At 58.0% G+C, this 26,209-nt stretch overlaps 1 protein-coding gene across 1 annotated transcript; it reads left to right on the plus strand.

The window, feature by feature from the left end:
* PLOD1 (procollagen-lysine,2-oxoglutarate 5-dioxygenase 1) lies at positions 1-26,185 on the plus strand. Its single transcript, XM_082687660.1, has 19 exons — positions 1-304; positions 8,869-8,960; positions 9,989-10,122; positions 10,454-10,617; positions 11,683-11,795; positions 12,279-12,342; positions 14,169-14,266; positions 15,129-15,230; positions 15,809-15,940; positions 17,385-17,506; positions 18,519-18,623; positions 19,024-19,149; positions 19,425-19,566; positions 20,181-20,294; positions 20,879-20,944; positions 21,449-21,553; positions 23,102-23,248; positions 23,927-24,052; positions 25,340-26,185. Exons 1-19 carry the CDS (start codon positions 229-231, stop codon positions 25,493-25,495), a joined length of 2,184 nt encoding a protein of 727 aa, XP_082543786.1. The 5' UTR covers positions 1-228; the 3' UTR covers positions 25,496-26,185.
* Positions 26,186-26,209: the final 24 nt, after the last annotated feature.

The following is a 26,209-nucleotide window of genomic DNA, read 5'->3' on the forward strand; positions in this document are numbered from 1 at the left end:
GGGAGCCGCCCCAGCTCGGGGCGGCCGGGGTTCGGGCGAGTCTGCGGGAAAACCCTTCCCCCGGGCGGGCTGGCGGGCGGCGGCGGCGGCGGCGGGGAGGGAGAGGAGGGCGGTGCGACACCGCCCCCGGGGCGGGCCCCGTGCGTGGCAGCCGGACCGCCGGCCCCGTCGCGAAAGTTCCAGCCTGCGAGCGCCGCCGGGCCGGCCGGACGTCCCCAGACCCCGGCCATGCGGCCGCTGCTGCTCTTGGCCCCGCTGGCCTGGCTGCTCCTGGCCGAAGCGAAGGGCGACTCCAAGCCGGAGGGTGAGGGCGCGGGCCTGGCCGGGGCCGGGGCCGGGGGCCGGGGGGTGGGGGGTGGGGGGGGCTGGTCTGGGGGCTGCCGGTCTGCACGGGAGGCCTGGGCTTCCGAGGGGATCCGGGTTCCGGTCCCTGGGCCACTGACTCGCTGGCCGCTTGGACGAATCACTTCCCCTGTTGGGGCTGCGGCTCCCGCGTCGTGCGGCCGGGAGGGGAGGGGCGTGGAGAGGGTCAAATGATTAGAGCTGTCTCGGTAGTAAGGACCGTGGCTACTGTGTATGTGTCAGGCAGCCGTGAAGGGTGATCTCCACCTCCCGTGTGCTCTGCTTTTATCCCCCTTTATCAGCTGCGCAAACTAAGGCTCCAGAGTCCGTTCACTTGCCCAAGATCACACAACGTGCGGACCTTGGAACCAGGATTGACGCTCAGCGGTGTCTGGTTCCGTGGGAGCCTCTAGGACTCCCAGCCATGGGGGTGGGGATGGCATGGGGTTCCCCATGGCAGAGGCATGTGGCCTGCATTACCCCTGCCGGGTGGGTCTTACTCCCTCCAGGGGGCACAGCAGGAAAAGGCTCAGACAGGTGCACTGACTGCCTAGGGTTGTTCGGTCTTGGAATGGTTGGTTCGGGATCTGCTGGGCTCCGCAAGTCGTGTTCCTTCTCCATCCTCAAAGCAGATTGGATTTCAGAGTGTGCCCCACCGTTCTGAGGGGGTGCTGCCCCTGTCCACCCCACCCCTCCCCCAGTCACCTCCAGGGCTGTCTGCTGAACCTCTGAGAGGAGCTAGCTGGAGGGAGCAGGAAGGTGTTGTTTTAGACCCTCACCAGGGACGGGGTGGAAACTGCCATTTCTGAGTACGTTCTTTGTGCCAGGTTGTGCCCAAGGCTATGCATCTCCCAGTGGTAAAGCCTGTGGTGACCAATTTCCATGAAGCTTGGTGTTCTAGCCTGCAAACTGGGGGGAGTGGTACCCGAGTCCTAGTGCTCTAGCCAGGATTGTACGGGATGAAGCCTGCTGGTGAGGGTTCAGCTCTATGCCTGGCCTATACAGGCCTTTTTTTCCCTTGGACCCAGCACCACCTGCTTTCCTGGAGTATTCCAGCAGGGTAGTGAATCAGGTAAAAAAAAAAAAATCCAGTGAGGCAGGTGCTGAGCACAGCGCTGGGCTGGTGGTGTGTGCAAAAGGCCCGTGGCCTGGGTTTACTCACTGGTCAGGAGACTGGAGCCCTAGAATAGCCTTTGTATCCCGGGCGTCTCTTTGCTTTGCTTCTGCCGATGTGTGCTCCGTCCTCCCCCAGACCATTCCAAGAGAGAAAACTCCCGCTGCCCCCAGCGAAGCCCCCAGAGTCAGAGAGACCAAATCAGTGACGGGGCTTCAGGTGCCCTGACCCCAGCAGCAGGTGATGGGAGGGGACAGAGGTCACGGAAGGTAGCCGCCACTGAGAGTGCAGGATCCCGTGTATCATCGAGATGGTCAAGGTAGAGCACCCGGCAGAGACTACGTAGATAGTAGATTGATGGACAAGAAGTAAGGGGAAGCCAGACATGGAGCTAATATCAATGTCAAGTGGAGGCCCTTTGCTTCTCCTACTCCATTCAGACCCTTTTGATAAGTAAGGAATCATTAGCCCCGTTTTGCAGATAGCAAGACTGAGGACCCAAAAGGTTAAATACCTGGTCTCTGGTTGCTGTAGGTGGTTGGAGGTTGAGTCGTTCACTGGGACTCAGACCCGCTGCTCGTGGCCCCTGTTGCGTGGAGATGCTGTCTGGAGGAATCTGTTCAACTTTAGTCTGCTGGCTGGGACAGAGTGGGAGGGTGGTTTGTCCTGCAGGCCCACTGACAGGGGTCCGGAGGCAGGGACATTCCAGCAGCCGCCAGAGAGGCCAGCTCCTCCGTCCCCTGGTTGGGCTGAGATGTCTGGTCAGTACCAGGGGGCTGGGATGGGGCAGCTGCTGAGGGGTGTGGGCTGATGCCTCTTGGGGAGGAGTGGGGCAGGCTCAGCAATGGTGTTCCTGGCGGCTTGTCCACCCCATACCCGAACACACGTGGATTTGGCACATGGAGAGGAACATGGAGTTTTCACTTTAGGGAGCTCCCAATTTTAGGGGAGGACTCAGAGCTCCTCTCCTCAGTAGATGCCCAATCTTATGGGGGAGATATAATTCTCCTCTTCCAGAATGCCCTGCACTTGGGAAAGGGGACATTGACCTATGCGGGGTGGGGGGTGTCCCCAGCCCACTGTGGGGGACAGAAAAAGGCTGTCAGCAAAGCAACATCCAAACAAGCAAATTTTCATAGAGTTGGGAGCAGGAGAGAGTCCAGATGCCCCCTGGTCCTTTCTCCCTCTTGTAGAGGCTTCTGGCTGATTACTGTTCCCTGCCTGCCCTGAGGGCCTGGATTTGGCCATGCAGAGGGAAGGACCAGCTGGAGCCTGGTGGCTGCTGTTCTGAGGCTCCAGGAGGTCAAGAGGGCGTGGGCGGAGGTTGTGGGTCATACTGTTCCATGCAGGGAATGGAAAAATCCCAGGAGTCAGGAAGGCCCAGCTGTGTGTGTGTTTGTGTGTGTGTGTGTGTGTTTTGGCGGCGGAGTGTCTGAGGAGACCTCAGGAGACTGACACGAGTGGGGCGCCAGAACCAGGAGAATCACACTTGGCTCCTGGGTACTGGGAATCCCCATCTCCTGACATTCTGCCACACCTGCTTTATGGCTTCTGTTCAAGCCTGGGGTGAGCCCAGAGGATGGGGGAGGAGCTTCATTCATTCCCGTGCCGCAGAGAGCAGCCCCGGCTTCCGATGGTGCCTGGAGAGCCTTCCTCTGCCTTGCGTGGGCTGGCCCCTCTTGGGGAGGAGGAAGCACCAGCTGTAGCAAAGCGACCCAGGCCTGGGTTCTCAGCCTCATCTTTGGACCCCAGAGAGGTGTCTTCCTAAACCCCGCCCCGCCAGGGCCCTGGGCACAGCCTCTCCCCATCATTCTTGCCCTCTGGAAGGAAGACAGCTTTTTTGGATCTGGGACCCCGAGGGCAGCAGCTGGCCTTCTCTCCAGGAAGGATCCCTATGACAAGAACCTGTGTGGTCCCCATGGGCAGGTCCTGTGCCACGCACTTCACAGACATTAGCTCTTACGGTCCTTGGGAAGGTCTCTGGGAGGAAGGTACTGGGGTTGCTAGGACCCCGTTTTACAGAGGAGGAGACAGGCTCAGAGAGGCTAAGTTACTCACCCAGCAATCTGTCGGCGACTCTGCCCTGTTCTCTCCCACTCACCTCTGCTGATCCTGGAACACAGCTTGTCTGTCCGGGGAAGCAGGCCTGGAGCCCTGGGTGTCAGGCCTCATGCAGACCCGGGCTTGAGCCCCAGGCGGGCCTGCCGGACCAGCCAGAATGCAGGGGGGCCGGACCTGGTGCTTGGAACTGGACCCTCCTCAGTGTCGCCCCGTGGTGTGCCCTGTGCTCTGGATGGGTGCCCGCCACGGGACGGGAGCTGAGTGTCCGGCCACACTGGAGATGCCTAAGTAAAGGCGGCTGGACGTGCTGGATTCGGTCCGCAGCATTCTAGAATGTCGGCCAGGAAAACGGTGAGGCCGAGACCACGGGCCTCTGGAATTCCGGGCTCATTCACCTCTCACTTCAAGCCTCTGTGACCTCTGGCAGGGTATTTCATCTCTCTGTGCCTCAGTTTCCTCACAGGCACAAGGGGGAATAGAAGTGCCGCCCGCCACATGGGATGTGGATCGTTAAGGTGATGGTGAACGCAACACACTTCGTGTAGCGCGTGATGTCTCCTAAGGGCTCAGCCGATGGCTGTGCTTTCTAGAATCACCTTCCCAACGTGCTCCCTAAGGCCAGACAGCACACACCAGACGTCCAGACTCACACTCAGTCCCAGCCACGGGGTGGGGGCAGGAGGCCAAGGAGATGAAGACGCGAGTCTGGCCCAGCAAACGGAGATGGGGCAGGTTTGTACTGGTGTCTCACCTGCTGGACACGCCAGCGCAGCACCAGATAAGGGGAGGAGAGGATGGAGGGCTTCACGGAGGAAGGACTACAGCCTCTTTTTCTTTTCTTTTTTTTTTTTTTTTTAAGATTTTATTTATGTATTTTGGCAGAGCAAGAGAGATCAGAGGCAGAGAGGCAGGCAGAGAGAGAGAGGGGGGGAAGCAGGCTTCCTGCTGAGCAGAGAGCCCAATGTGGGGCTCGATCCCAGGACCCTGAGACCATGACCTGAGCTGAAGGCAGAGGTTTAACCCACTGAGCCACCCAGGCGCCCCTCTTTTTTAATTTTTTTTTTACCATATTATGTTAGTCACCACCCAGTACGTCATTCGTTTTGTTCAGTGTTCCATGATTCATCGTTTGCGGATAACACCCAGGGCTCCGTGCGATTCATGCCCTCCTTAATGCCCATCACCGGGCTCACCCATCCCCCCGCCAACCCTCAGTTTGTTTCCCAGAGTCCACAGTCTCATAGTTCATCTTAAGCTCTGATGTCCCCCCCTTCATTGTTCCCTTCCTGATCCTAATGTCCTCCATGCTACTCCTTATGTTCCACAAGTAAGTGACACCATATGATAATGGTCTTTCTCTGATTTATTTCACTCAGCATAATCTCCTCCAGTCCCATCCATGTTGATGGAAATGTTGAGTATTCCTCCTTTCTGATGGCTGAGTAATACTCCATTGTGTGTATGGACCACATCTTTATCCATTTGTCTGTTGAAGGGCATCTCAGCTCTTTCCACAGTTTGGCTATCATGGACATTGCTGCTATGAACATTGGGGTGCACATGCCCCTTCTTTTCACTACATCTGTATCTTTGGAGTAAATACCCAGTAGTGCAGTTGCTGGATCACAAGGTAGCTTTATTTTTAACTTTTTGAGGAACATCCACACAGTTTTCCAAAGAAACAGTCAACAAAGCAAAGAGACAACCTATGGAATGAAGGAAGATATTTGCAAATGACACTACAAAGGGCTGATTTCCAAGATCTATAAAGAATTTCTCAGACTCAACACTCGGAAAAACAAATAATCAAGTCAGAAATGGGCAGAAGACATGAACAGACACTTCTCCAGAGAAGACATACAAATGGCTTACAGACCCATGAAAAAATGTTCTACATCATTAGCCATCAGGGAAATTCAGATCAAAACCACACTGGGGTACCACCTTACACCAGTCAGGATGGCAAAAATTGACAAGACAAGAAATAGCAGGTGTTAGAGAGGATGTGGAGAGAGGGGAACCCTCTTACAGTGCTGGTGGGAGGACCAAGGCCTCTTTAGGAGGAGGAGTGAGTTGTGCAGGCGGGAACAGGAATGGAATAAAGGATGGGTTCAGTGAGGCAGCTTTTGTGGGGGGTGGGCCGTGCTGAGAGGTAATGCCAGGATCCCTTGGGGGAGGGGCCTTCCTGGAGTTTTGCTGTGACTCACCCCCAGGCCCACAGTCAGGACCAGGAGATGGGCTGGATCAGAGGTTTCCAAATGTGGCTGACCCTCAGAAATCACCCAGGAGATGTGGGATAAATCCGGACTTCTGGGCCCATCTCGGCCCTCTGGTCCTGGGGCCCAGGAGTCTGGAGTTCACAGCGTCTCTTGTGATGCTGCTGTGCAGGCAGGCTTGGGACCTCTGAACTGGGTGACCTGGTCACCTCCTCAGCCAGGGAGGCAGGCACTAGATTTGTGAAGTTTCTGGGAGGGACCCATGGCAGCATCCAGGAAAACAGAAGAGGCAGACTGAGTTGTTGGGTTGGAGGGGGCTGTCTGGCACGGCCTGGGGCTCTCTCCTCCACCACAGTGAGGGTTTCTACAGATGGAGAGATAGAGAGCTGGTCACTGTCCCGGGCCTGGGCAGTGTGTGCAGGGGTTAAGGGGGACTCTGGGTCCAGGCTTCTGTGTCCACATCCTGGTGTTGCCACTTCCTGGCTCCCTTGGGCAAGCTGCTCACCAGGAAGAGGGGGTTAGGACCAATAAAGGGCTTAGAACCAAGCCGAAGGTGTTCGGTAAAGGTTAGCCATCTGGTACCACGATTTGGTAGAGGGAACTCAGCAAAGGAGCCTCAAGACGTCCACTGCATCCCCTCGGCCCTCCCCCTGCAGCCTGACTGCGGGAGCCCCATCTAGCCCCTTACACAGACACACACGCTGGCTTTTTCCATCCATGAAATGTGACACTTTTCCTGTCCCCAGCAGCCCCTGCCAAGGACAGGAGGGCCTCAGAGCTGGCAACTCGCCTCTCCTCACTTAACCATCTAAGCCAGAATTGGGGGAGACTTTCCTCCAGTGGGAGCAGCACCCCACTTTCCTGGTCCCCGCGGTCAGGTGGTAAGGCCTCCTCTCTCCACACCTGCCTAGTGAATCCACCCTTCCCTCCCCAGATCCTTGGGGCCACTTCCAGTGGATTCCTGCCCAAACTGCTGGGCCGCCCCTTGCTCTGGGGCCAGCAGCCTGCCCGGCTCTGCCAGCTCAGCCAGCTCCGCCCGGCGGGACCCCTTTGTTCTCTGAGCCTGGGCTCCTCTTTCTTTCACAGAACCCGGGTGCACAAGAAGGCCTTACTGGTTGGCCACCTGCTGGGTCTGTCCACCCAGAAAAGCATTATGTCCTAGACTTCAGGGAAACAGTAATGAGTTCTACAAAGGAGGGGAGGGGGTTTTACCTCTAAGGGCAAGAAAGGTCAGGAGAAATCTGAGAAGGCTTCATAGAGGTGGTGGCAGGAAAGGGGTGTCATTGTCACTGGCCCTGGGACCTAGAGGGCCCATCAGGGAGGATCTTGAATGCCGAGCAAGATGTTTGCCTCTCCCTGATCAGTCCTTGAAGTAGGTACAGGGGTCTCTGTTATCTACGGGCGAGCAGATGATCCTCCTTCTGAGGATCTGTCAGTACAGCCTGACCGTGTCACAGAGCTACACTTCTTTCCTCTTGTCCTGTAGTGTGGTTGGTTGGTTGGTTGGGTTTTTGAGAGAGCGAGCACAAGCTGGGGGAGAGGCAGAAGGAGAGGGAGAAGCAGGCTCCCTGCTGAGCAGGGAGCCCAGTGCTGGGCTCAATCCCAGGACCCTGAGATCATGACCTGACCCTAACACAGACACTTAACGGACTGAACCGCCGAGGTGCCCCTTGTCATGTAGGGTTTTTATATCTCCCGCCATTACAAGAGAGGAGAGCTCAGGGCAGTAAGGTCATTTGAGAGAGAGGTCACATTGATAGAATGTTTATTACAGTATATTGTTATTGTTCTGTTTTATGTTGCTAAGCTCTTACTGAGCCTGACTTACAATTAAACTATATCCTAGATAGGTACATTCAGGAAAACACACAGTATATAAGGGGTCTGGCACTCTCTGTGTTTTCAGGCATCCACTGGGGGTCTTGAACTGCATCTTCCACCGATAAAGGGGGGAATGCTGTACTGTTGGGTTTTGTTTTCTTTTTAAGTAGTCTCTGTGCCCTACCCAGGGCTTGAGCTTGTAACCCCAATATCAAGAATCGTGTGCTGACCGATCGAGCCAGCCAGATGCTCCTACTGTACTATTATCGTCCCTGTTTGACAAAGAAGAAAATGGGGCCCTGAAAAATCAAGGACTTGTTAAGGTCACAGAACTGGTAAGGAGCAAAGCTTGGATTCTGACCAGGCAGGCCAGCTCTGGAGCCTTTGTTCCTTAGATAACCCAGCCTCAAACTGTGATTGGGAAGGGACTTTCCCAGGGCTCCTGGAGATGCTGTCTGGGGTGTTGCTTCCAGCAGGTTCCATTGCAAATGTGAAGCTACACTACAGAGCCCAAAAGAGGTCTCTTGTTAAAAAGGTACTACAGCTGGTGTGGTCAGAGCTAAGGATTCTGTTCTTTCTTTTCCTCTTTCTTTCTTTCTTTTAAAGATTTTATTTATTTGAGAGAGTGAGAGCATAAGCAGGGCAGTGGCAGGCAGAGGGAGAGGGAGAAGCAGACTCCCCACTGAGCAGGGAGCCTGACACGGGGGCTCGATCTCGGGACCCTGGGATCATGACCTGAACCAGAGGCAGTTGCGTAATTGACTGAGCCACCCAGGTGCCCCAAAAGCTAGGGATTTTGAATCACTTCCCACTCAGGGTCCACTCATAGGTTCTCCCGTGGTGGCTGAGTGAAGTTCAGCAAGAAAGACTGTTGGGTTAGATAAACAGTGTGTGCCCTGGGCATAGGCACGGAGAGCAGTGGCCATGCCTGGGCGTCTGGCCAGCATTGACCAGAGAGGTCCTCCTGGTGTCCAGCATTCAGGGCCAGTCTTTGCCTCCACCCCTGCGCAAGGCCAGAGCCCCCTAAATCCAGGAAGACCCAGCCCCACAGTACAAGGTGCAGACACCCGTGCTCTGGACAACTCCTGTCATGCCGATCAGTTCCCAGGGGGATGGAACTCAGGAGGAGAGTTGGGAGACCCAAGTGCAGACCTTCAACATGTTCTTCCTACTTGGGGCATGGGTCCTTGTCTATAACGGGTGGACACAGGGACACATCCTGCCAGGATTTGCCACATCTGGGGACAAGGACCTGCTCCCGCCTGTCGCCTCTCCTTCTCCAGTGCCGTTCACCACGCCCTTCTCTGTCCCTAGACAACCTGTTAGTCCTGACGGTGGCCACAAGGGAGACGGAGGGGTTCCGGCGCTTCAAGCGCTCGGGTCAGTTCTTCAACTACAAGATCCAGGTGAGAGGCTCTCCGGGCAGGGTGGAGGGGGCAGGACAGCCAGGGGGTGGCGGGAGAGTCTAGGAGCGGGGCTTTTGCCCTTCCCAAACGAATGGGGGCCACAGGGAAGGCTTCTGGAAGCTCTTAAGATGAGGACAAGTTAGGAAGAGCAGGAGGGGGAGAACACAGTCAAAGTGTGGGAGATGCCAGAGGTGGCAGAGTGGGGGAAGTGTGTGTGGCCGGTTTAGAAGGCAGGGCCTTGGAACCAGCATTTCCACCAGCACCCCCACCCCAGGCGATTTTAGGATGGCCCATAGTGTGGAGACTGCACCTGTGTAAAAGCTGCTCTAAAGAAACACAGGCCAATGCCCAGTCCCCTTGGTGTCCTCAGTGTGCAGCCCTGCAGGAAGATGTTCCTCTGTTCAGCAGAGTGTGTCAAGTGTCTCTTGTCAGGCACTGGGGATCAGATGGTGGGCAAGGCAGACCATGGTACTGCCTGTACAGCTTGCAGTCAAATGGCATTAAGCCAGAAAGAAAATGGATTAATTCACATGAATGAGGTTGAAGCAGAGGGTTGCTTCAGGCATAGTTGGATCTAGGGGTTCAAGCTGCATGGTAAGGGCTTCGTCTTTCCATCTCTAGGTCCCGTTGGTCTTCATTAGCAGACCTGTTTTCTCTTCATGGTGGCAAGGTGACCACCAGCCACAGACCCACATGCTCTGCTTCTCAACCTGAGCAGAACTAGACAGATTTTCCTTAGTTTGAATAGAACAGTCCCAGGGAAGACTCTGAGGCCATGCTTAGGGCACCTGCTGAAACCCATGGTCCTGGGAAGGATGGGACACACTGATTGGTCAGGTGTGGTCACATGACCCCCCCCCCCCAGGCCAGTCAGCCTCACATACGTTGTAGAATGGTTTGGCCATGGGTGAAGGAGGAGGTCCTGGGCAGACACAGGCAAAGATGGTCACTGTCCCGGTGGGAGTGGAATTTTGGCTGGCAAAATAGTTCTTTTCCAAAAGCCTATGTTAAGGGGCCTTTCTCTACAGGCGTTGGGCCTGGGGGAGGACTGGAGTGGGGAGAAGGGGTCGTCGGCTGGCGGAGGGCTGAAGGTTCGGCTGCTGAAGAAAGCCCTGGAGAAGCATGCAGACAAGGAGAACCTGGTCATTCTCTTCACGGACAGGTGGATGGCGGGGGGCCTCCTGGGCAGGGCTCCTCGGCAAAGAGATGGAATATTCTAGAATGAGGCCCTTGCAGGATAAGGGAGGGGGGAGGATCACTCTAGCTAAGGTTGCCTATAGTTTTATGGGATCCCTGAGCCCAGAAAAAGACCATTTCCATTGGTGGTGAGAAGATGGGCCGGGGGGGGTCTGCCCAGGGGAGGTGGGAACCCTGCAGGCCAGGCCGGGGACAATGGGGCAGATCGATATCCCAGGGGTGACATGAGAGGAGGTACCCTCATGAGCCCCTGCTCACCTCTGTCCTGCTCCTGCCTCTCCTGGCTCTGGCCACAGCTACGACGTGGTGTTTGCCTCCGGGCCTCGAGAGCTGCTGAAGAAGTTCCGGCAAGCCAGGAGTCAGGTGGTCTTTTCAGCCGAGGAGCTCATCTACCCGGACCGCAGGCTGGAGGCCAAGTACCCAGCCGTGTCCGACGGCAAGAGGTTCCTGGGCTCTGGAGGTGAGGAGCCTGGGTGCGGAGAGCGTGGCGGGGCTGGGCGGGCTCCAGAGCGGTCCCTCCGCTGCCGTCAGGGTGGCTCCCTGCCAACGGCCTCATCTCGTGGACAGCCACCCTTCAGCACAGGGCAAAACCGCAGTCACCCCTGAATGTCCTCCCTTGGCTCCTCCCCCGCCCCTCAGTCTGGGGGGGCCAGTCATGCCCCTCCCACTCTGAAAGACCTCTGGGCTGCACCTTCCCGTCCACCCCCACGGCCCCCTTCTCACTTGGCTCCTGGTCATTTGCCGTGGTCTCCCTGCTCCGCCAGCCTCTCCCCTCACCCCTTCCGGGCCATTCTCCAACCAGCAGCACAAATTCACACAAGTCCATGGCTTTTTGCTGCATGGGGAATCAAATCTGTATTTTAGGCCGGATTCCTCTGTCCGGCCCCGGAAGAGGCTTCTCCCCCTCCTCCCTCCCCCGCCTCCACCGGCCCCGCAGCGGCCACGTTTTCCCCTTGGCTGGGAGAGTTAGAGAGTTAGCACTGCCTAGACGGTCTGGTCCTGGCCAGGGCTGGCGTGTTCTCCCTCTGCCTGTCTGTCCCTTTCTCCCTCTTCTCTTCTATCCTTACCAATCTGCACTGTGGCCAGGATGCTGTGTGGGCTTTTTCCTCTAAGCCGCCATGCACTGTGTGACGTTGGCCCAGCCTCTGCCCTTCTCTGGGCCAAGTTTCCCAGATAACTAGAAGAGCGGCTCCTAGCCTCTGCCCCGCCAGCTCTGCTCTCCAGGAACTCCTTGTCTGATCCATTCATTTGCCACCTACCTGTGTGGTGCCCAGCACCTGAGCTGGTGCAGGTTAGTGGGTACCTGTGATCTTTTCTCCATGAGTTCAGTGGGAACTTGTCACCCAGTGACATTGGTTAGCAGGGTGCTTTCAGCCTGGAGATACTACCCCCACTCAATCCAGGAGGGCTCCTAAGAGAAGGAGAAGGAGGGGGAGGTGAATGAAAGTGGATGCTGCGCAGAGGCTCCTGACTTGGAGGCCGGAAGCTAAGTGTCTGTCTCTGCGTGTCGCCCACCAACCCGCAGGCTTCATCGGTTATGCCCCCAACCTCAGCAAACTGGTGGCCGAGTGGGAAGGCCAGGACAGTGACAGCGACCAGCTCTTTTACACCAAGATCTTCTTGGACCCAGAGAAGAGGGTAAGGGCCGGTGTGCGGGGCCAGGCTCCTGGAGTTTGGATGCCAGCTTAGGCAGTTACTAGCTGTGTGACCTTAGACAAGTTATCCGACCTCTCTGTGCTATATTTTTTAAATCTGTAAAATGTATTGATGGTGGTACTTTCCCGTCAGGATGTTGTGTGGATTAAATTAATGTATGTATAGTACTTAGCGAATGACAGTAGAGCAAAAAACAAGCATTTGTTGTCATCCTGGTGGTTGCAATTGGATTAGTTATTTTCCTTAGATGCCTTCCAACTTGGAAAGTCCCTGGTTCTCTGCGAGTAGAGCCCCTGGACCAGTAGATCCTAGGGTGGCCAGCCACCCCAGTGTGACAGGACAGAGTAGGTGTGGGGAGAGGAAGTGGCAGACGTGGGAGGGCAGGCTCCCCACGCTGAGCGTGATGGGGCCCCATCCCTCGCCAGCGCCTGTCCCTGCTGCAGCCTGGTCTCCTCTTTCCTGCAGGAACGGATCAACATCACCCTGGACCACCGCTGCCGTATCTTCCAGAACCTGGATGGAGCCCTGGGTGAGCAGCCCCCACGGGGAGGGGGATTCTGAGAGGGATGTTAGGAAGGAGATAAGGATTCCAGGGCTTGAGCCCACTGAGGAGGATGGGCTGGTTCTCCTGTGGCCATTGTGCTGGGAGGTCACCTGCCCCCGTCCTGAGGTCCCCAGAGGCCACCTGGATGGATGGCCTGGGGCAGAGCTGTGGGTCTCTAGGGGTGGAGAAAAGAGGACCAAGAAGTCCAGGTGAGAGCCTGCGGGACACCTGGGCAGGGGACAAGCGCTCCGCCTGGGAGCAGCTGGGCAGTGCGCACCGCCGGTACCTGCCCCCTGTCCTGGGGCTCTGGCTCTTACAGGTGATCGGGTTCCCCTCCTTCCCGGCCCTCCCCCGTCCCAGGCGAAGGCTTCCTGGGCACGCACAGGGACTGAGCTGACAGGAGGGTGATAGATGACCAAGCAGAGAGGCTGCCTGGTCCTTAAAAACAGAAACCCCCTGGGGCTGGCCCCAAATCCATGGCTGGTGACAACAGTCCTTTGCCTGCCTTCCTGGGTGACCTCGGGCAAGTCTCTCTCTCTCTCTCACACACGCACACACACACACACACCCTTAGGCCTCATTTTTCTGTCTTTAAAAAGGGTTAGACCCAATAGCTAATTGGTGATTTTTTTTTTAAAGATTTTATTTATTTATTTGACAGAGATCACAAGCAGGCAGAGAAGCAGGCAGAGAGAGAGAGAGAGAGAGAGAGGAGGAAGCAGGCTCCCTGCTGAGCAGAGAGCCCGATGCAGGGCTCGATCCCAGGACCCTGGGATCATGACCTGAGCTGAAGGCAGAGGCTTTAACCTACTGAGCCACCCAGGCGCCCCACTAATTGGTGATTTTACGGGGTAAATGGAGTCTTGGTTTTTGAGAATCCAATCAGTACTAAGACTCCTTTCTCGGGATGGTGCAGACACAGCCACACCCTTTGTCTGTGGCTTCTGGGAGTGCATGGACCTACATTAAGAAGCCGGGTCTAGAACATCTTTTGGGGAAGCCAAGAGCTTGCACAGAGGGTCCCCCTCACGTGATCACCCACACAGAGTGCCTGCTTCCCTGGTATCTTCCAGGCCTCTGATGACGGGCCCCTCTGCATTTATAACTATCAGACAGGCAGCTTCTTCCTGCTGTCTAACGGGGTCAGAGCAAAGGGGCTAGGACCCTGCCGGAGGAATCCTCTCCACCAGGACAGGATCTGTCCCCCACCCTGCCCAGGGCTTCCGCTTGGGCTGGCATATTCTCAGTGCTGCTCTGCACACCCCCAGGCCCTGTCCTGGGGCTTTTCTCTGAGCTGGAGCTGGAGCTGGGATGTCTCAGGTCTTCGCTTTGTCCCCTCCCCTACCTCCGGCTCCAAGAAGTCATCACAGTAAATTCCGGCGGTTGCTGTGGACTCCACGTGCCAGGCAGGGTGCTAAGTGCTTACCCAACACGGACTCCTCCCACTCTTTTTTTTTTTTTTAAGATCTTATTTATTTATCAGAGAGAGAGGGAGAGAGAGCGAGCACAGGCAGACAGAATGGCAGACAGAGGCAGAGGGAGAAGCAGGCTCCCCGCCGAGCAAGGAGCCCGATGCGGGACTCGATCCCAGGATGCTGGAATCATGACCTGAGCTGAAGGCAGCTGCTTAACCAACTGAGCCACCCAGGCGTCCCGGGCTCCTCCCACTCTTAACCCCATTTCACAGACAAGGAAACTCGAGGCTCAAAGAGGTGGTGTTGGTGGCCTGGAACATGCCCTGGCAAGGAGCCAGGATTTGAGCTTAGCCTCTGGGCCTGATGCTGGATGTGTCTGTGCTTTCTGACCCCCAGATGAGGTCGTGCTCAAGTTCGAGATGGGCCACGTGAGAGCGAGAAACCTTGCCTACGACACCCTCCCAGTCCTGATTCACGGCAATGGGCCCACCAAGGTAGGGGGAGGCCACAGCCCGCGGCTAGAGAGCGTGTTTTCACCACGATCCCATGGCTTCTCCTTGGGGTCAGGGCCACCTCCCCACCGACCCCGAGGCCCTGTTGCCACCTCACTGCTTCTGTCCTCACATCTGAGTTCAGCGTGGTGCCTTGTGTCCTTGCTGTGGTGGTCAGTGATGTTCATCCCTGCTCAACCACAAGACACAGAAGAGGTCACTGTCCCCATTAGGGCCTCAGCTGGGCCACCTGAGTCATCCGTACCCCGTTCTTCAGGGCAGACTTGTTTCTTCAGGCAATAAACATTTACAGAGTGCCTGCACCAGAACACAAGGCAGAGTCAGTCATGAGCAGGACAGACTAGTTCCTGTGCTCTTGGGGCTCAGAAGGGGCTGGGGTGAGAGCCAGACCTCATGGGCCCTGGGGAGCCGGGCCTGGCTCACAGCAAATTGCTTCAAGTGTGGTCCTTGGCCCCCTCCCCTCCCCTCAGTGTGTCAGAGTCACGTGGCCAGGAGAGAATGGGGCGAGTGTGAAAGCAGATTTCCTGACCCCACCCCAGAGCTGTTCAGTGGGACTCTCTGGTGTGGGAGGCGGCAGTGATCTGCATTTTACACGCTCCTGGCAGATCCAGAGACAAAGGTGTGGTAGCACACCAAGCCCCACTCTGCCCTTGGAGCAGCTTTGGTGATCTCCAGGGGGACAGAACATTCTCTCCAAAACCTGCCCCAAGGAAAGTCACATTCCTGCCCCCTTAGAGGGCTGGGGTGCAGGTACCCCAGGGGCTGAGGGGCATGTGACTCAGTAGGTACAGACAGGTGGGCCGGGCCCCGGACCCCACGTCTCAGACCCCCTATTTCCCCACAGCTGCAGCTGAACTACCTGGGCAACTACATCCCGCGCTTCTGGACCTTCGAGACAGGCTGCGCCGTGTGTGATGAGAGCCTGCGAAGCCTCAGGGGGATTGGGGTATGGCCGCCAGGCGTAAGGGGCTCGGTCTCCTTGGATGGGGAGGATGAGTGATTCTGGAAGAGGTTATTGTCTTTGGTGGGAGGTAAAAGGATCACCTTCCCGTCTGGGGTTCCCATCTTCCTCTTCCCCCCCCCCCGGGCACCTCCTCCTGGAAGCCTTCTCAGATTACTTAGGGCTCCAGCTCCTACCCTGCCCCAGCCACGCCAAAGTTCTGGTTCCTTCGCCCGATTCCTCTCCTACAGCGCCCCCTCTCGTCTTATGGACCTCACTTCCTCATTTATAGCTCACTTCCAACCCATGCCAGCCAGGCCCTCTGACAGCGGGCCATCAGCTCGGCCTGGCTCCAAGTCGAGGCAAGCTCTGCCCAGCTGGGACTTTCTCCTCCTGCTTCCCCACCGGGCCCTGCCTCTGCCTGCCTGCACGTGGCTGCTTGGAGCTGCCTGGCCCAGGTCCCCTTTCCTGCTAAGTCTGCACACCTCTGCCTCGGGCCCTGGGTGGGCCACTGTAGGGGCTCAGCCGTGGCCCGGTGGCTGGACATGGCCAGCCCTTCACACTGCCCCCCCGCCCCCACGCAGGATGAAGCTCTGCCCACGGTCCTGGTCGGCGTGTTCATCGAACAGCCCACGCCCTTCCTATCCCTGTTCTTCCAGCGGCTTCTGCGCCTCCACTACCCCCGGAAACAGATGCGGCTTTTCATCCACAACCACGTGAGTAGCAGGTGGCTGGCGTACAGGCCTACTTCACGGGGTGGCCTTGGACATCTCCGGGACTAGTTTACAGCAGCAGCATCTGGGCCAGATGGAGGCGGCCCGGCTGGGTACGGGTGTGACCTTGGGTACAGTCCTCAACCTTTCTGTGCTTCAGTTTTCTCATCTCTTAAATCGGGATAGAAGTGTGCCGACCACGTAGATTTGCTGCTGGGGTTCCACGAGTGGGCACGTGGGACGCGGAGGCCCCTGCCACGGAGGAGGCACACACTAGGCACTCCTAGCTGTCAACGTGGGCCTGGTTTCTCTCCCTGCCTCATTCAGGTCCTCCTGATAGGATTCGGTGACAGATGGGTTCTCCTGCCCTGCGTACCTTCTGGGGAATCGGGGAGAGCTCTGAGGCCTGCTGCTTTGTGGGGAGCAGGCCCAGGCTCATTATTCCCAGCTCCCTCCCTCTCCTCTTCTTAGCTGGATCAGGTCCCAGCTCTGCTTTTGCTTATCCCAGTTTCCATAACTGGGAAGCCAGATACACTCTCCCATCCTCGCGGTTGTCAAGGCTCCTTGTCTTAAATGTCCTTCAGCTGCCCCACCTGGTGTCAGCCCGTTCTGAGACCTCTCAGCCCTGACAGTCTGCACCGCATGCCCAGGGCCGCGTGGCCCCACCCTCGGGTCTGCCTGGGCCACGGACGTTCATTCAGCTCTGCCCCGTGGAAAGAGGGGGAGGGTGTAGGCCCGGCCCTTGGGAGGCTCCCAGCTTCCCTGGAGACGTGAAACAGCGCAGCCATGAATTCCGACTTTGTGACTTGGCGTGGAAGAAGACAGTCGTCACAGGCCGTCTCTGGGCCTTTCTGAGTCCCCTGACTGACTTTCTCCTTCCCCGCGAGGAAGGCGCAATTGCCCTTCCATTTCACAAGGGAGGAAGTGAGAGCATAGATGAGGGAGGTGGCTGGCCCAAGGTCACACAGCTGACCGTAGCAGACCCGGGCTGCACTCTAAATCCTGGGTTTGGTTCTAAACGTCCTGTTCTTTCTGCTTCCCCAAGCAAGGGGCCCCTGGTGTGGACTATTGTTTTTCCAGGGTGGTCCAAGGATCACCTGGAGCGTTTTGCAATGAAGCAGATCCCTGGGCCGTACTCCAGACCAGAAAAAATGACTCTGGATATGGGGCCTGTGGGATCAGGGGTGCTGTCCTAGTGACAGAGGCTTTTAAGAGGCTGGTGGGCCAGGCCTGGTTAGGGGAGGATGGTCAAGGATGGCTGGGGAAGGGCATTCCAGGCAGAAGGCCTGGCATGGGCAGAGGTCTGGAGGTAGGAAAGCCAATGGCCAGCAAGAGTGTGCGGGGAACGAAGGGGAGTGGCCTGCAGTCGCAGAGGGTGCTGTGGTCCTGGGGGGGGGGGGGGGTGGAACCTATATCCCCATTCTCTCCCTCCCCTCCCCCACCCCAGGAACCACACCACAAGGTTCAAGTGGAGCAGTTCCTGGCAGAGCATGGCGACGAGTACCCGTCTGTGAAACTGGTGGGCCCCGAGGTTCGGATGGCCAATGCTGACGCCAGGAACATGGGCGCGTGAGTTGGGGACCAGAGCATCACAGTTGTCTCTGCTGACGGTAGTGGGGGTGGGAGGGTGGGGGGCATGGCGTCAGGAGCATCAGGGCCAGGAGACAGGCGTTCAGAAGCCTGTGTGTGCTTTCTGGCAAGTTCCTGCCCCTCTCTGGGCCTCAGTGTCCCCGTCTGTCAAATGGGGAAATGGTCTCTGCCCTACCCACCTCGGGGCTTCTGGGTGGGGCCGAGCAGTGTCCTTTGGGTGCAGGAAGGAAATCTGAAGAAAGAGGAAGAACCAAAGGGCCAGAAGTAGATGAAGAAGCTGACAGAGACCATCTCTGATTTTTCCCCAATCATTCGAACAAACAAACAAGTCCTCTGTTGACCGTGGCTGGTGAACTTTCCTGGAAAGGACTAGGTAGTAAATCCGTGTGCTTTGGCCCTATGGCTGTAGCCTGCTGGGCGTGACTGCACGCCAACAGAGTTTTATTTATGGACCCTGGAATTTGAATTTCATATGGTGTTTATATCACTTTTAGAAATTTTTTCCCCCAACCAGTTAAAACTGTGAAACAGGCCTTAGCTTACGAGCTGTGCCATACCAGGCAGGTGCTGGATTTGGACCGTCGACTCCAGTCTGCTGAGCCCTGGGCCAGATAAATGAAAAGAACATATATTCATAAGGCTTTCGGGCCAGGTCACCAAGCTGCACTTCGGAAGGGCAGGACCAGTGTACCTACAACCCCGGGTAGTATAGGAAGCTGGGGGCCATGCTCTCCCCAGTACGAGCGTTTTTAGGGCACCTGATACCAGTCACTGAGTGAGCTCTGGGTGCTGAGTAAGCTTGCCTTGAGAGCCTGGCTGCCCGGGGTCTGGGTCTGAGCCTGCACCGGGGCTGGCCCAACCCCTTTAAATACCTGGGGCTGGTTCCCTGCGGTCATGGACAGGGACAGGCCTGGAGAGCCCGGCTCCGGGGCTCTCTGGGACCCTGGCGCCCGAGCCCCAGTCCCGCTGACCCCGGGTCCCCAACCCGCAGGGACCTGTGCCGGCAGGACCGGAGCTGCACCTATTACTTCAGTGTGGACGCCGACGTGGCTCTGACGGAGCCGAAAACCTTGCGTCTGCTGATCGAGCAGAACAAGTGAGCAAGGGAGGCTGCGGTAGGCCTGGGCAGTCGGCAGGCAGGCCCTCCGAGCTCCGAGCTCCTGCTCCCGCTCCGGGCCCACCCCGCCGTCCTGCCTTCTCCACCTTGACCTCGGCCTCGCCTCCTACCCCGGGCCTGCCCCAGCCTGGCACCCTCATCTTGCTCCAGAATGTTCCCTTCTCCCTGCTAGAAGCCAGACTGCCCCTTCCTCCCTCTGCCCCTGGCTGTCCTGTTGGAGGCTATGGGGTCCCCAGCTGGGCCAACCCCCACCCCCAAGCGCCCCCCCCGCTCTTGGCCCTGCCCCAGGCCCTCGCCCTGTCCCTCCGCACATCCAGTTAGATGTGCCCCGGACTCCCAGTGGGCCGGGGGAACCCCGCTGACGCGCTCTCTTTCTCAGGAACGTCATCGCCCCCCTGATGACCCGCCATGGGAGGCTGTGGTCAAACTTCTGGGGCGCGCTGAGTGCGGACGGCTACTACGCCCGCTCCGAGGACTACGTGGACATTGTGCAGGGCCGGCGTGTGTGAGTACCTGCGGGATGAGAACCCCCTCATCCGTATGTCCACGACCCCCCCACCATAGTCCCGGCCTTGTTGCCCTCAAATTCCTGCTGGGCCCAAAGCAAGGAAGACTGCAGTCCGACACACGGAAGGACTTCCTGACAATTATCCTGGGCCCGTGAGCCCGAATCAGCACCGCGGTGCCCTCCAGCCTGTGACTTCCCCCTCTCCCCGGGGCCCTGGCCCCCAGCCTGTGACCAGCCTGCGGCCGCCTTCCATCTTCTTCTCTCACTCTTAGTGGCGTCTGGAACGTGCCATACATCTCGAACATCTACCTGATCAAGGGCAGTGCCCTGCGGGCTGAGCTGCAGCAGACAGACCTGTTCCACCACAGGAAGCTGGACCCCGACATGGCCTTCTGTGCCAATATCCGTCAGCAGGTCGGCCTGGGCTGGGCACTCTGAGGAGGCCCTGTTGATGGAGAAGGTGGTCTGTGTCTGCTACCTTATGCCCTGGAGTTTCTGAGATGCCGGGGCCTGGTGGGGGAGCGCTTGGAGCAGCAGGCATGAAGGCTGGTCCTTGGGGTCTGTGGGGATCACTTCAGTGGACCCAGTTTCCGCACCCCTGTTTTAGGTACATTTTCAACAGAGCCAGAAAACCCCTAAACTTCCACCTAAATATACCCAAGCAGTGTGCCTGGGAGACACCCTTGCCCTCCCCCTGCGCCGCACCCAGGAGGTTTTTGTGGTTATTTTTTAAAAGAGTGACAGCATAATGATGTTTTTCCCCATGCCCAAAACGTCAGGAGCAGACACCATCCTTTGCTTTCATACATTCATCCTTTCATTCCCATTCGGTCCTCCAGGAAGCCCTTCTTGATTGTATCCTGTGTCAGGCCTGGGCTGGGTGCTGGGGAGATGAGATGGGGTGACCCTCACTTGGTTCCTTCATCTCCAACTTAACGGACAGAGGAGGCTGCCGCCGAGCCTCTCCTGGGCCGCGCGTGGGACTGTGGGGGTGGGGGTGTCTCTTCCATCTGGCCTGTTCTCCCCAGGATGTGTTCATGTTCCTGACCAACCGGCACACCTTTGGCCACCTGCTCTCCCTGGACAACTACCAGACCACACACCTTCACAATGACCTCTGGGAGGTGTTCAGCAACCCCGAGGTGAGGCCCTAGCTGGACGGGCAGGGGAGGGAGAAGAAGAGACCCCCGTGAGCCTGTTGCGGGGGATGCTCCTGCTTAGCCTGAGAAAGGCTGTGGACCCCGTGGGGCACCAGCTTTCCTCCGCCCCAGGGACTGGTTGGGCCAGTGGGAGGGTTCTTGAGCGGCAGCGCCACCTAGTGGAGGAGAGAGGATCAGGAGTCAGGCCTCCAAAGGTGGACCATCCCTTGAGCCTCTCCGTCTTTGGGACCTCGGTTCTCTTAGCTCTAAAATGGGTATACTACCCCAGCCTCACTCATTTCTGAGGGCGTTGTGAAGATCAGAGGAGGAGAAAGTGCTGACAACATTCCTAGGTGTTGCGAGCTTGTGGCTGACGTGGGTGCACGCACAGACACGCACACCTGCACACGCATGTGGGTACACGTGCAGACACCAGCTCCTGCGGGCACACATTCACCCACATTGCAGGGGGCCTGGGGGGAGGAACCGCCTCTTGCTGTGTCCCCTGGAGTTGGGCAAGGGGTGAGCCCCAACTGGCCCAGGCCAGGCCTGAGGATCCCAACTGCCCCCGCTCCCCACCCCCCCAGGACTGGAAAGAGAAGTACATCCACGAGAACTACACCAAGGCCCTGGCAGGGAAGCTGGTAGAGACGGTAAGGACCGGGCGCCTCTGGGGACAAAGGTCCTGGATCTCTACCCTGCACTTGCCGAGAGGGAGGAAGGGCAGAGGGAGAACACTAGCTGCCCCGTCCCCTTTCTGGGCCCCAGCAATGCTTGGGCGATGGAGTGGGTCATAGGATGGCCCTTCCTTCTGTTGGCCCTTCCCAGCTGGAGTCTGCAGAGGCCTTGGGAACCTTGAGTTTCTCCTCTGGCCCCGGTGAGAAAGAGAAAAAACGTCCCCAAATGTGGTCTCAGCTAGGGACCAGGGGCCAGTAGCGAGATACTGTGCACGTTCCTTTCCTGGCCCTGCACCAGGAGCTCTGTGACCCCGGCTGAGAAGGGCGAGCCCTGAGCTCTGCTTCCTTCCCCCCTTAGCAGCTGGCAGACAAGGGCGTGAGGAAGGGCCTGGGCTGCATGAGGGTCCTTGCCTGTGGGGGCAGGGGAAGGTGCAGCGGGGCCCCTCTAGACCCCTGTCACTGAGTCCCCGCCCTCCCCAGCCTTGCCCAGACGTCTACTGGTTCCCCATCTTCACGGAGGCGGCCTGTGACGAGCTGGTGGAGGAGATGGAGCACTACGGCCAGTGGTCTCTGGGAGATAACAAGGTGGGCACAGTGCCTGGGCTGGGGGTGCCGGGAGGCCGCCCCTCCGCCAACACCTGCCCTCTGGGCTCTTGCCCTGGTGAGCCAGCCAGCCTCTCTGGCTCTTCAGACGGGTGGTTCCGGCACGTAAGAGTAGGCGAACATTGAGAAATGGGGTAGAGTGTGGGTCCAGCCCATGCTGCCATGACCACGAGCCGTGGTGACCTGGAGCCGTCTTACTCTGGAATTGCTAGATTTCCAGCTTCTGGTTCGTTATTAGAATGACGTAGCTTCCTTCGCCAGCTTGGGTGAGTCATGGGAGGGGACTGAGCAAGAGTGGGATGAGGAAGAATTAGGAACATGAATGCCACGCTCGCCAGACAGCAGAAGCAAGTGGCATGTCGGGCCGAGAGGCTGTGCGTTCCCCAGAGGAGGAATCCGGTACCTGCACTCATCTTGGAAAGTTCAGGGAACGTTTTTTATTTAAGGGAGAGGAAGGGATGGCAGAAGGAGAGGGAGAGAGAGACCCTTAAGTAGGCTCCACTCCATGCTTGGTGTGGAGCCTGATGCAGGGTTCGATCCCATGACCCTGAGATCATCACCTGAACTGAAATCAAGTCGGACACTCAACTGACTGAGCCACCCAGGAGCCCCAAGTTCAGGGAGCACTTTTATTTATTTTTAAGATTTTATTTATTTATTTGACAAAGAGAGAGAGCACGCACCAGCAGGGGGAGTAGCAGGCAGAGGGAGAAGCAAGCTCTGCTGAGCAGGGAGCCTGACCCAGGACCCTGGGATCATGACCCGAGCTGAAGGCAGATGCTTAAGGGACTGAGCCACCCAGGCGTCCCTAGGGAGCACTTTTAAAGGCACATGACCCTCTGGGCCTGTGTGGCTCAGAGCCTGACTTACCTTTGACCTGGCAGCTGGACCACCCTGTGGTTCCGGATCCCAGCCTAAGCCGCATGCTTTGGTGGCTGAGCTAAACTCTAAAAGCCAGTAACTGGGATAGTCCAGGCTTTCTGGGGTCTGGCTGGCCCTCATGCTCCAGGGACCCGGTCAGAGCTGGGACTCCAGTGCCCGAGCTAACCCGGGGTCCTCTGAATTGGTTTCCTCTGTGGTGTCACAAATCCCTACAGCGCCTCGTGGCTTCAAACAACACCCAGGAATCCTCCAGGGGTTTCTGTGGTTGGGAGTCCCCGGTGGTTTAGCCGGGTCCTCCGCTCAGGGTCTCACGAGGTCTCATCTCGCCGAGATGTCAGCCAGGACTTGGGTCTCCTCTGAGGCTCCGGGTCCTACTCCGAGCTCCTGGGGAAGAATTCATGGCCCTGCTTCCTCCAGCCAGGAGGACATTCTCTGGCTTCGAGATCTCCTTTTAAACATCCTCCCTTGTTGACTAACCCACAGTCAGCAGACTAGTGACCTCAGTTCTCTCTGCAGAGCGCCCTCCCTTGACCCTGTACCCTGACCTTTTCCCATGGCATTCACAGGTCGGGGGTGGGGGTCAGACAGCCGCACACCAGGCGGCCATCTCTGATTTCCGCTAACCACGATCCCCTGGGTCGCTTCCAGGACAACCGCATCCAGGGCGGCTACGAGAACGTGCCGACCATCGACATCCACATGAACCAGATCAACTTTGAGCGGGAGTGGCACAAGTTCCTGGTGGAGTACATCGCCCCCATGACGGAGAAGCTCTACCCCGGCTACTACACCAGGGTGGGCGCCCCGGGGGAGGTGGCCGGGATGGGGGCAGGGCTGGACTGGCTTGCTGGGAGGAGAGAGCAGCCCCAGCTTGCGGGAGAGGCCTGGGCATTTGGTCTCCAGGTGGGAGTGCAGTCTCCTCCCATGGTTGGGGTCAGGGGGGCCTCTGGAAGGGTCCAGGGTAGGACCAGCCCACCTTGCCTCTGACCTCTGACCTCACCCCTAGGACCCCCTCCTCCGTGTCCTTAAATTCCTCTGTGACGCCTCTGCTGGCAAGCTAGGGCACCCATTCCTCTCCCAGCTTCCCGCCGAGAATCTGTTGACTGTCCCTTTGGCTTTTGCTCTCCCTCACGGCCGACACCTGCCCCCACTGCCTGGGCCCTGGCCTCAAGGAATTGGCAGCCTGCCTAGTTGCCACGAAGACTTGCAAGGATTTGGTTCACTCCTTCTGCCCGGCTTCCTTCCCTCCTCTCCTCCTCCCTCGCCTTCCCTTCCTTCTGTCCTTTCCTCCCTCCGCACATTTTTACCGAGAACCTTCCCTGGGCCGGGCTCTGGGGAGCACTGTGTGAAACAGATCGGCCCCCTGGGAGCCAGTGTCCCCCCGAGACCGGATAAGGGGTCCCTTCTGTGCACCCCAGCCTCTTCTGCTCTCGGTCAGCCCCTCTCTAGCCGGTTCTCTTTCCCTCGACGCAGGCCCAGTTCGACCTGGCCTTTGTCGTCCGCTACAAGCCGGACGAGCAGCCCTCACTCATGCCGCACCACGACGCCTCCACCTTCACCATCAACATCGCCCTGAACCGGGTCGGCGTGGATTACGAGGTGGGCGGCTTACAGGGTGGTGGAGGACGGCTCGGGGGCAGGGCCCAGGGGAGCCGGGGCCGGAGAACCGGAGAGAAAGAGGAGGTCCCCGTGCTATAGGGAAGGAGCGGAGCGGGGACACAGGAGTCGGAGGTCAGCCTGCGCGGACCTGGGGCCCCGCCTGCCCCGCTCTGGCCAGCTCCGTGGCCTCAGGCATGTGTCTTGGGCTCTCCGTTTCCCCCCATCTTAGATGGGAAGACGTGGGGCGCCCTCCATAGAAATGCTGTGAGAATTCTGTGAGCTCATCCAGGGGAGAGCTTATGTGGACACCCAGTAAGCACTCAAGGCCTGAGAGCCGTCGGTGATGCAGAGTGTAGAATATCCATCATTCTTGGGAGTAAGAAGGCTCCTTGGGGAGGGATGGGGTCAGCCCGGGTGTGGGGCTCAGGCCTGTGGCTGGAGGAGAGCTGGGGAAATCAGGAGGGTGGGGGGTGGAGAGGGGACAGTTCTGGGGGCCTCAAGGCATGATCAGCTGAGGGCCATTCATTCATTCCTTTACTCATGCTTTAAGCTGCTGTGTTTCGGGGACTCAGTCCTGGGCTGGCCGCAGCGAAGGACCCCCATACAAACTCCTCTCATTTTCTTGAGAGTTCACCATGTAAACGGGGGTTCTCCTAGGGGACAGTTTTGTCCCCCAGCCCCCGGGGACATTGGCTATATCTGAAGACATTCTTGGTTGTCACGATTGTGGCGGTGGTGCTGACAGCAAGTAGAGGCTGGGGCGCCCACGACAGCCCGCCACTAAGGGAGAATGCGCTTGCTCCTGGTGGTGAAGGTTGCACAGCAGTACGCGTGTACTTAGTACCACCGAACCGCACGCTTCAGAATGTTTACGTTGGTAAAGCTTATGTCATGTGGTTTTTTTGGCCCGATTTAAAAAAAAAAATTTTTTTTCTGGCCCCAAACGTCCACAGTGTGGCGGCTGAGAACGCTATTGCTAAGCTTTTACTCGTCTCACTGAACTCTCATGACTTTGTGAGGTTAATACCCATTTCCCAGAAGGGGAAACTGAGGCTTGGGTGGGGCAGAAAGTTGGTTAAGCAAGCACATATCTGGTATTTGGCCAGGGCTGCCTGACTCCCAGGCAGGGGGTCTGGCTCCCTCTGTCTTGGCTGAGTGTCTTCCTCAGGCAGCTGTGGCCGTGACTTCACAAGGTGTCCCAAGCGGCTGCGTAGGGGGGCCGCAGGGAGAATCCAGCATGGGGGTGGGGGAAGGGCCCAGGCTCCTCTGACCCCTCCCGTCTTCTAGGGCGGGGGTTGTCGCTTCCTGCGTTACAACTGCTCCATCCGAGCCCCACGGAAGGGCTGGACCCTCATGCACCCCGGGCGACTCACACACTACCATGAGGGGCTCCCCACCACCAGGGGCACCCGCTACATCGCCGTGTCCTTCGTGGATCCCTAATCAGCCAGGCCAGGTCGCCTCGGACCTCTTCCTCTTTGCCAACAACCACTGCCCAGCAGCACTCTGGGGCCTCGGGGTCCCGGCCTCCAGGCTCCTGATCTCCATTGCTCTTGGAGCCATCGTCGGACAGACTCGGCCACGAGCCAGAGGCAGAGCCCACCTCCTCGGCTGGGGCATTCCTGGGGCTCTGGACCCAGCCCAGGGAGACACTGTTTGTGTTCATTGCTTTGTAGCAACTTGTCCTTTTCCCTCCTGGCTTCCTGAAAAAACCCAGTCCTCTTCCTTGGCTTCTTCTGTGGCCTGGACTTGAGCAGAGCAAGGACTTAGCCAGCTGCCCAGAGAGGCTCTAAGGGCGAGAAGACAGCCCCAGGACTTCTGCTCCAAGCTTCCGGGCAGACACAGAGACTCAGATCAGATTCAAGCTCCCTCCCTGCCCCCTCGGACTGCTGAAGCCCCTTCCTCATCCGCTCCTATCGTGGGAGCAGAGCCTCGTTCCCTGGAGACGAGGACTCAGAAAATCTCCTGGGAGACGGGAAAGGTGTCGATGCCACAGCTTCATCCTCAATGTAGGGGTGGCGGGGGGAGTGAGACGTCCACACACGGCAGCACATCACCCTGTCCTGGACGCCTCCAGAGGGAGGGATGGATGGTCAGAAACAGGAGAGTTTCTATTAAAGGTCATTCACACCACGGAGTGGGAGATGCTTGTGTGGA

The sequence above is a fragment of the Mustela nivalis genome, assembly GCF_964662115.1.
Source record: "Mustela nivalis genome assembly, chromosome: 10".
Lineage (NCBI taxonomy): Eukaryota > Metazoa > Chordata > Mammalia > Carnivora > Mustelidae > Mustela > Mustela nivalis.

Bases quoted from the DNA above. Each gene is read 5' to 3' on its own strand.
- PLOD1 (XM_082687660.1), top strand. From the start codon at position 229: ATGCGGCCGCTGCTGCTCTTGGCCCCGCTGGCCTGGCTGCTCCTGGCC. The intron at 15,941-17,384 runs GTGAGTAGCAGG...CCCCCACCCCAG, and splicing joins GGCTTTTCATCCACAACCAC to GAACCACACCACAAGGTTCA. The intron at 20,295-20,878 runs GTGAGGCCCTAG...CCACCCCCCCAG, and splicing joins AGGTGTTCAGCAACCCCGAG to GACTGGAAAGAGAAGTACAT.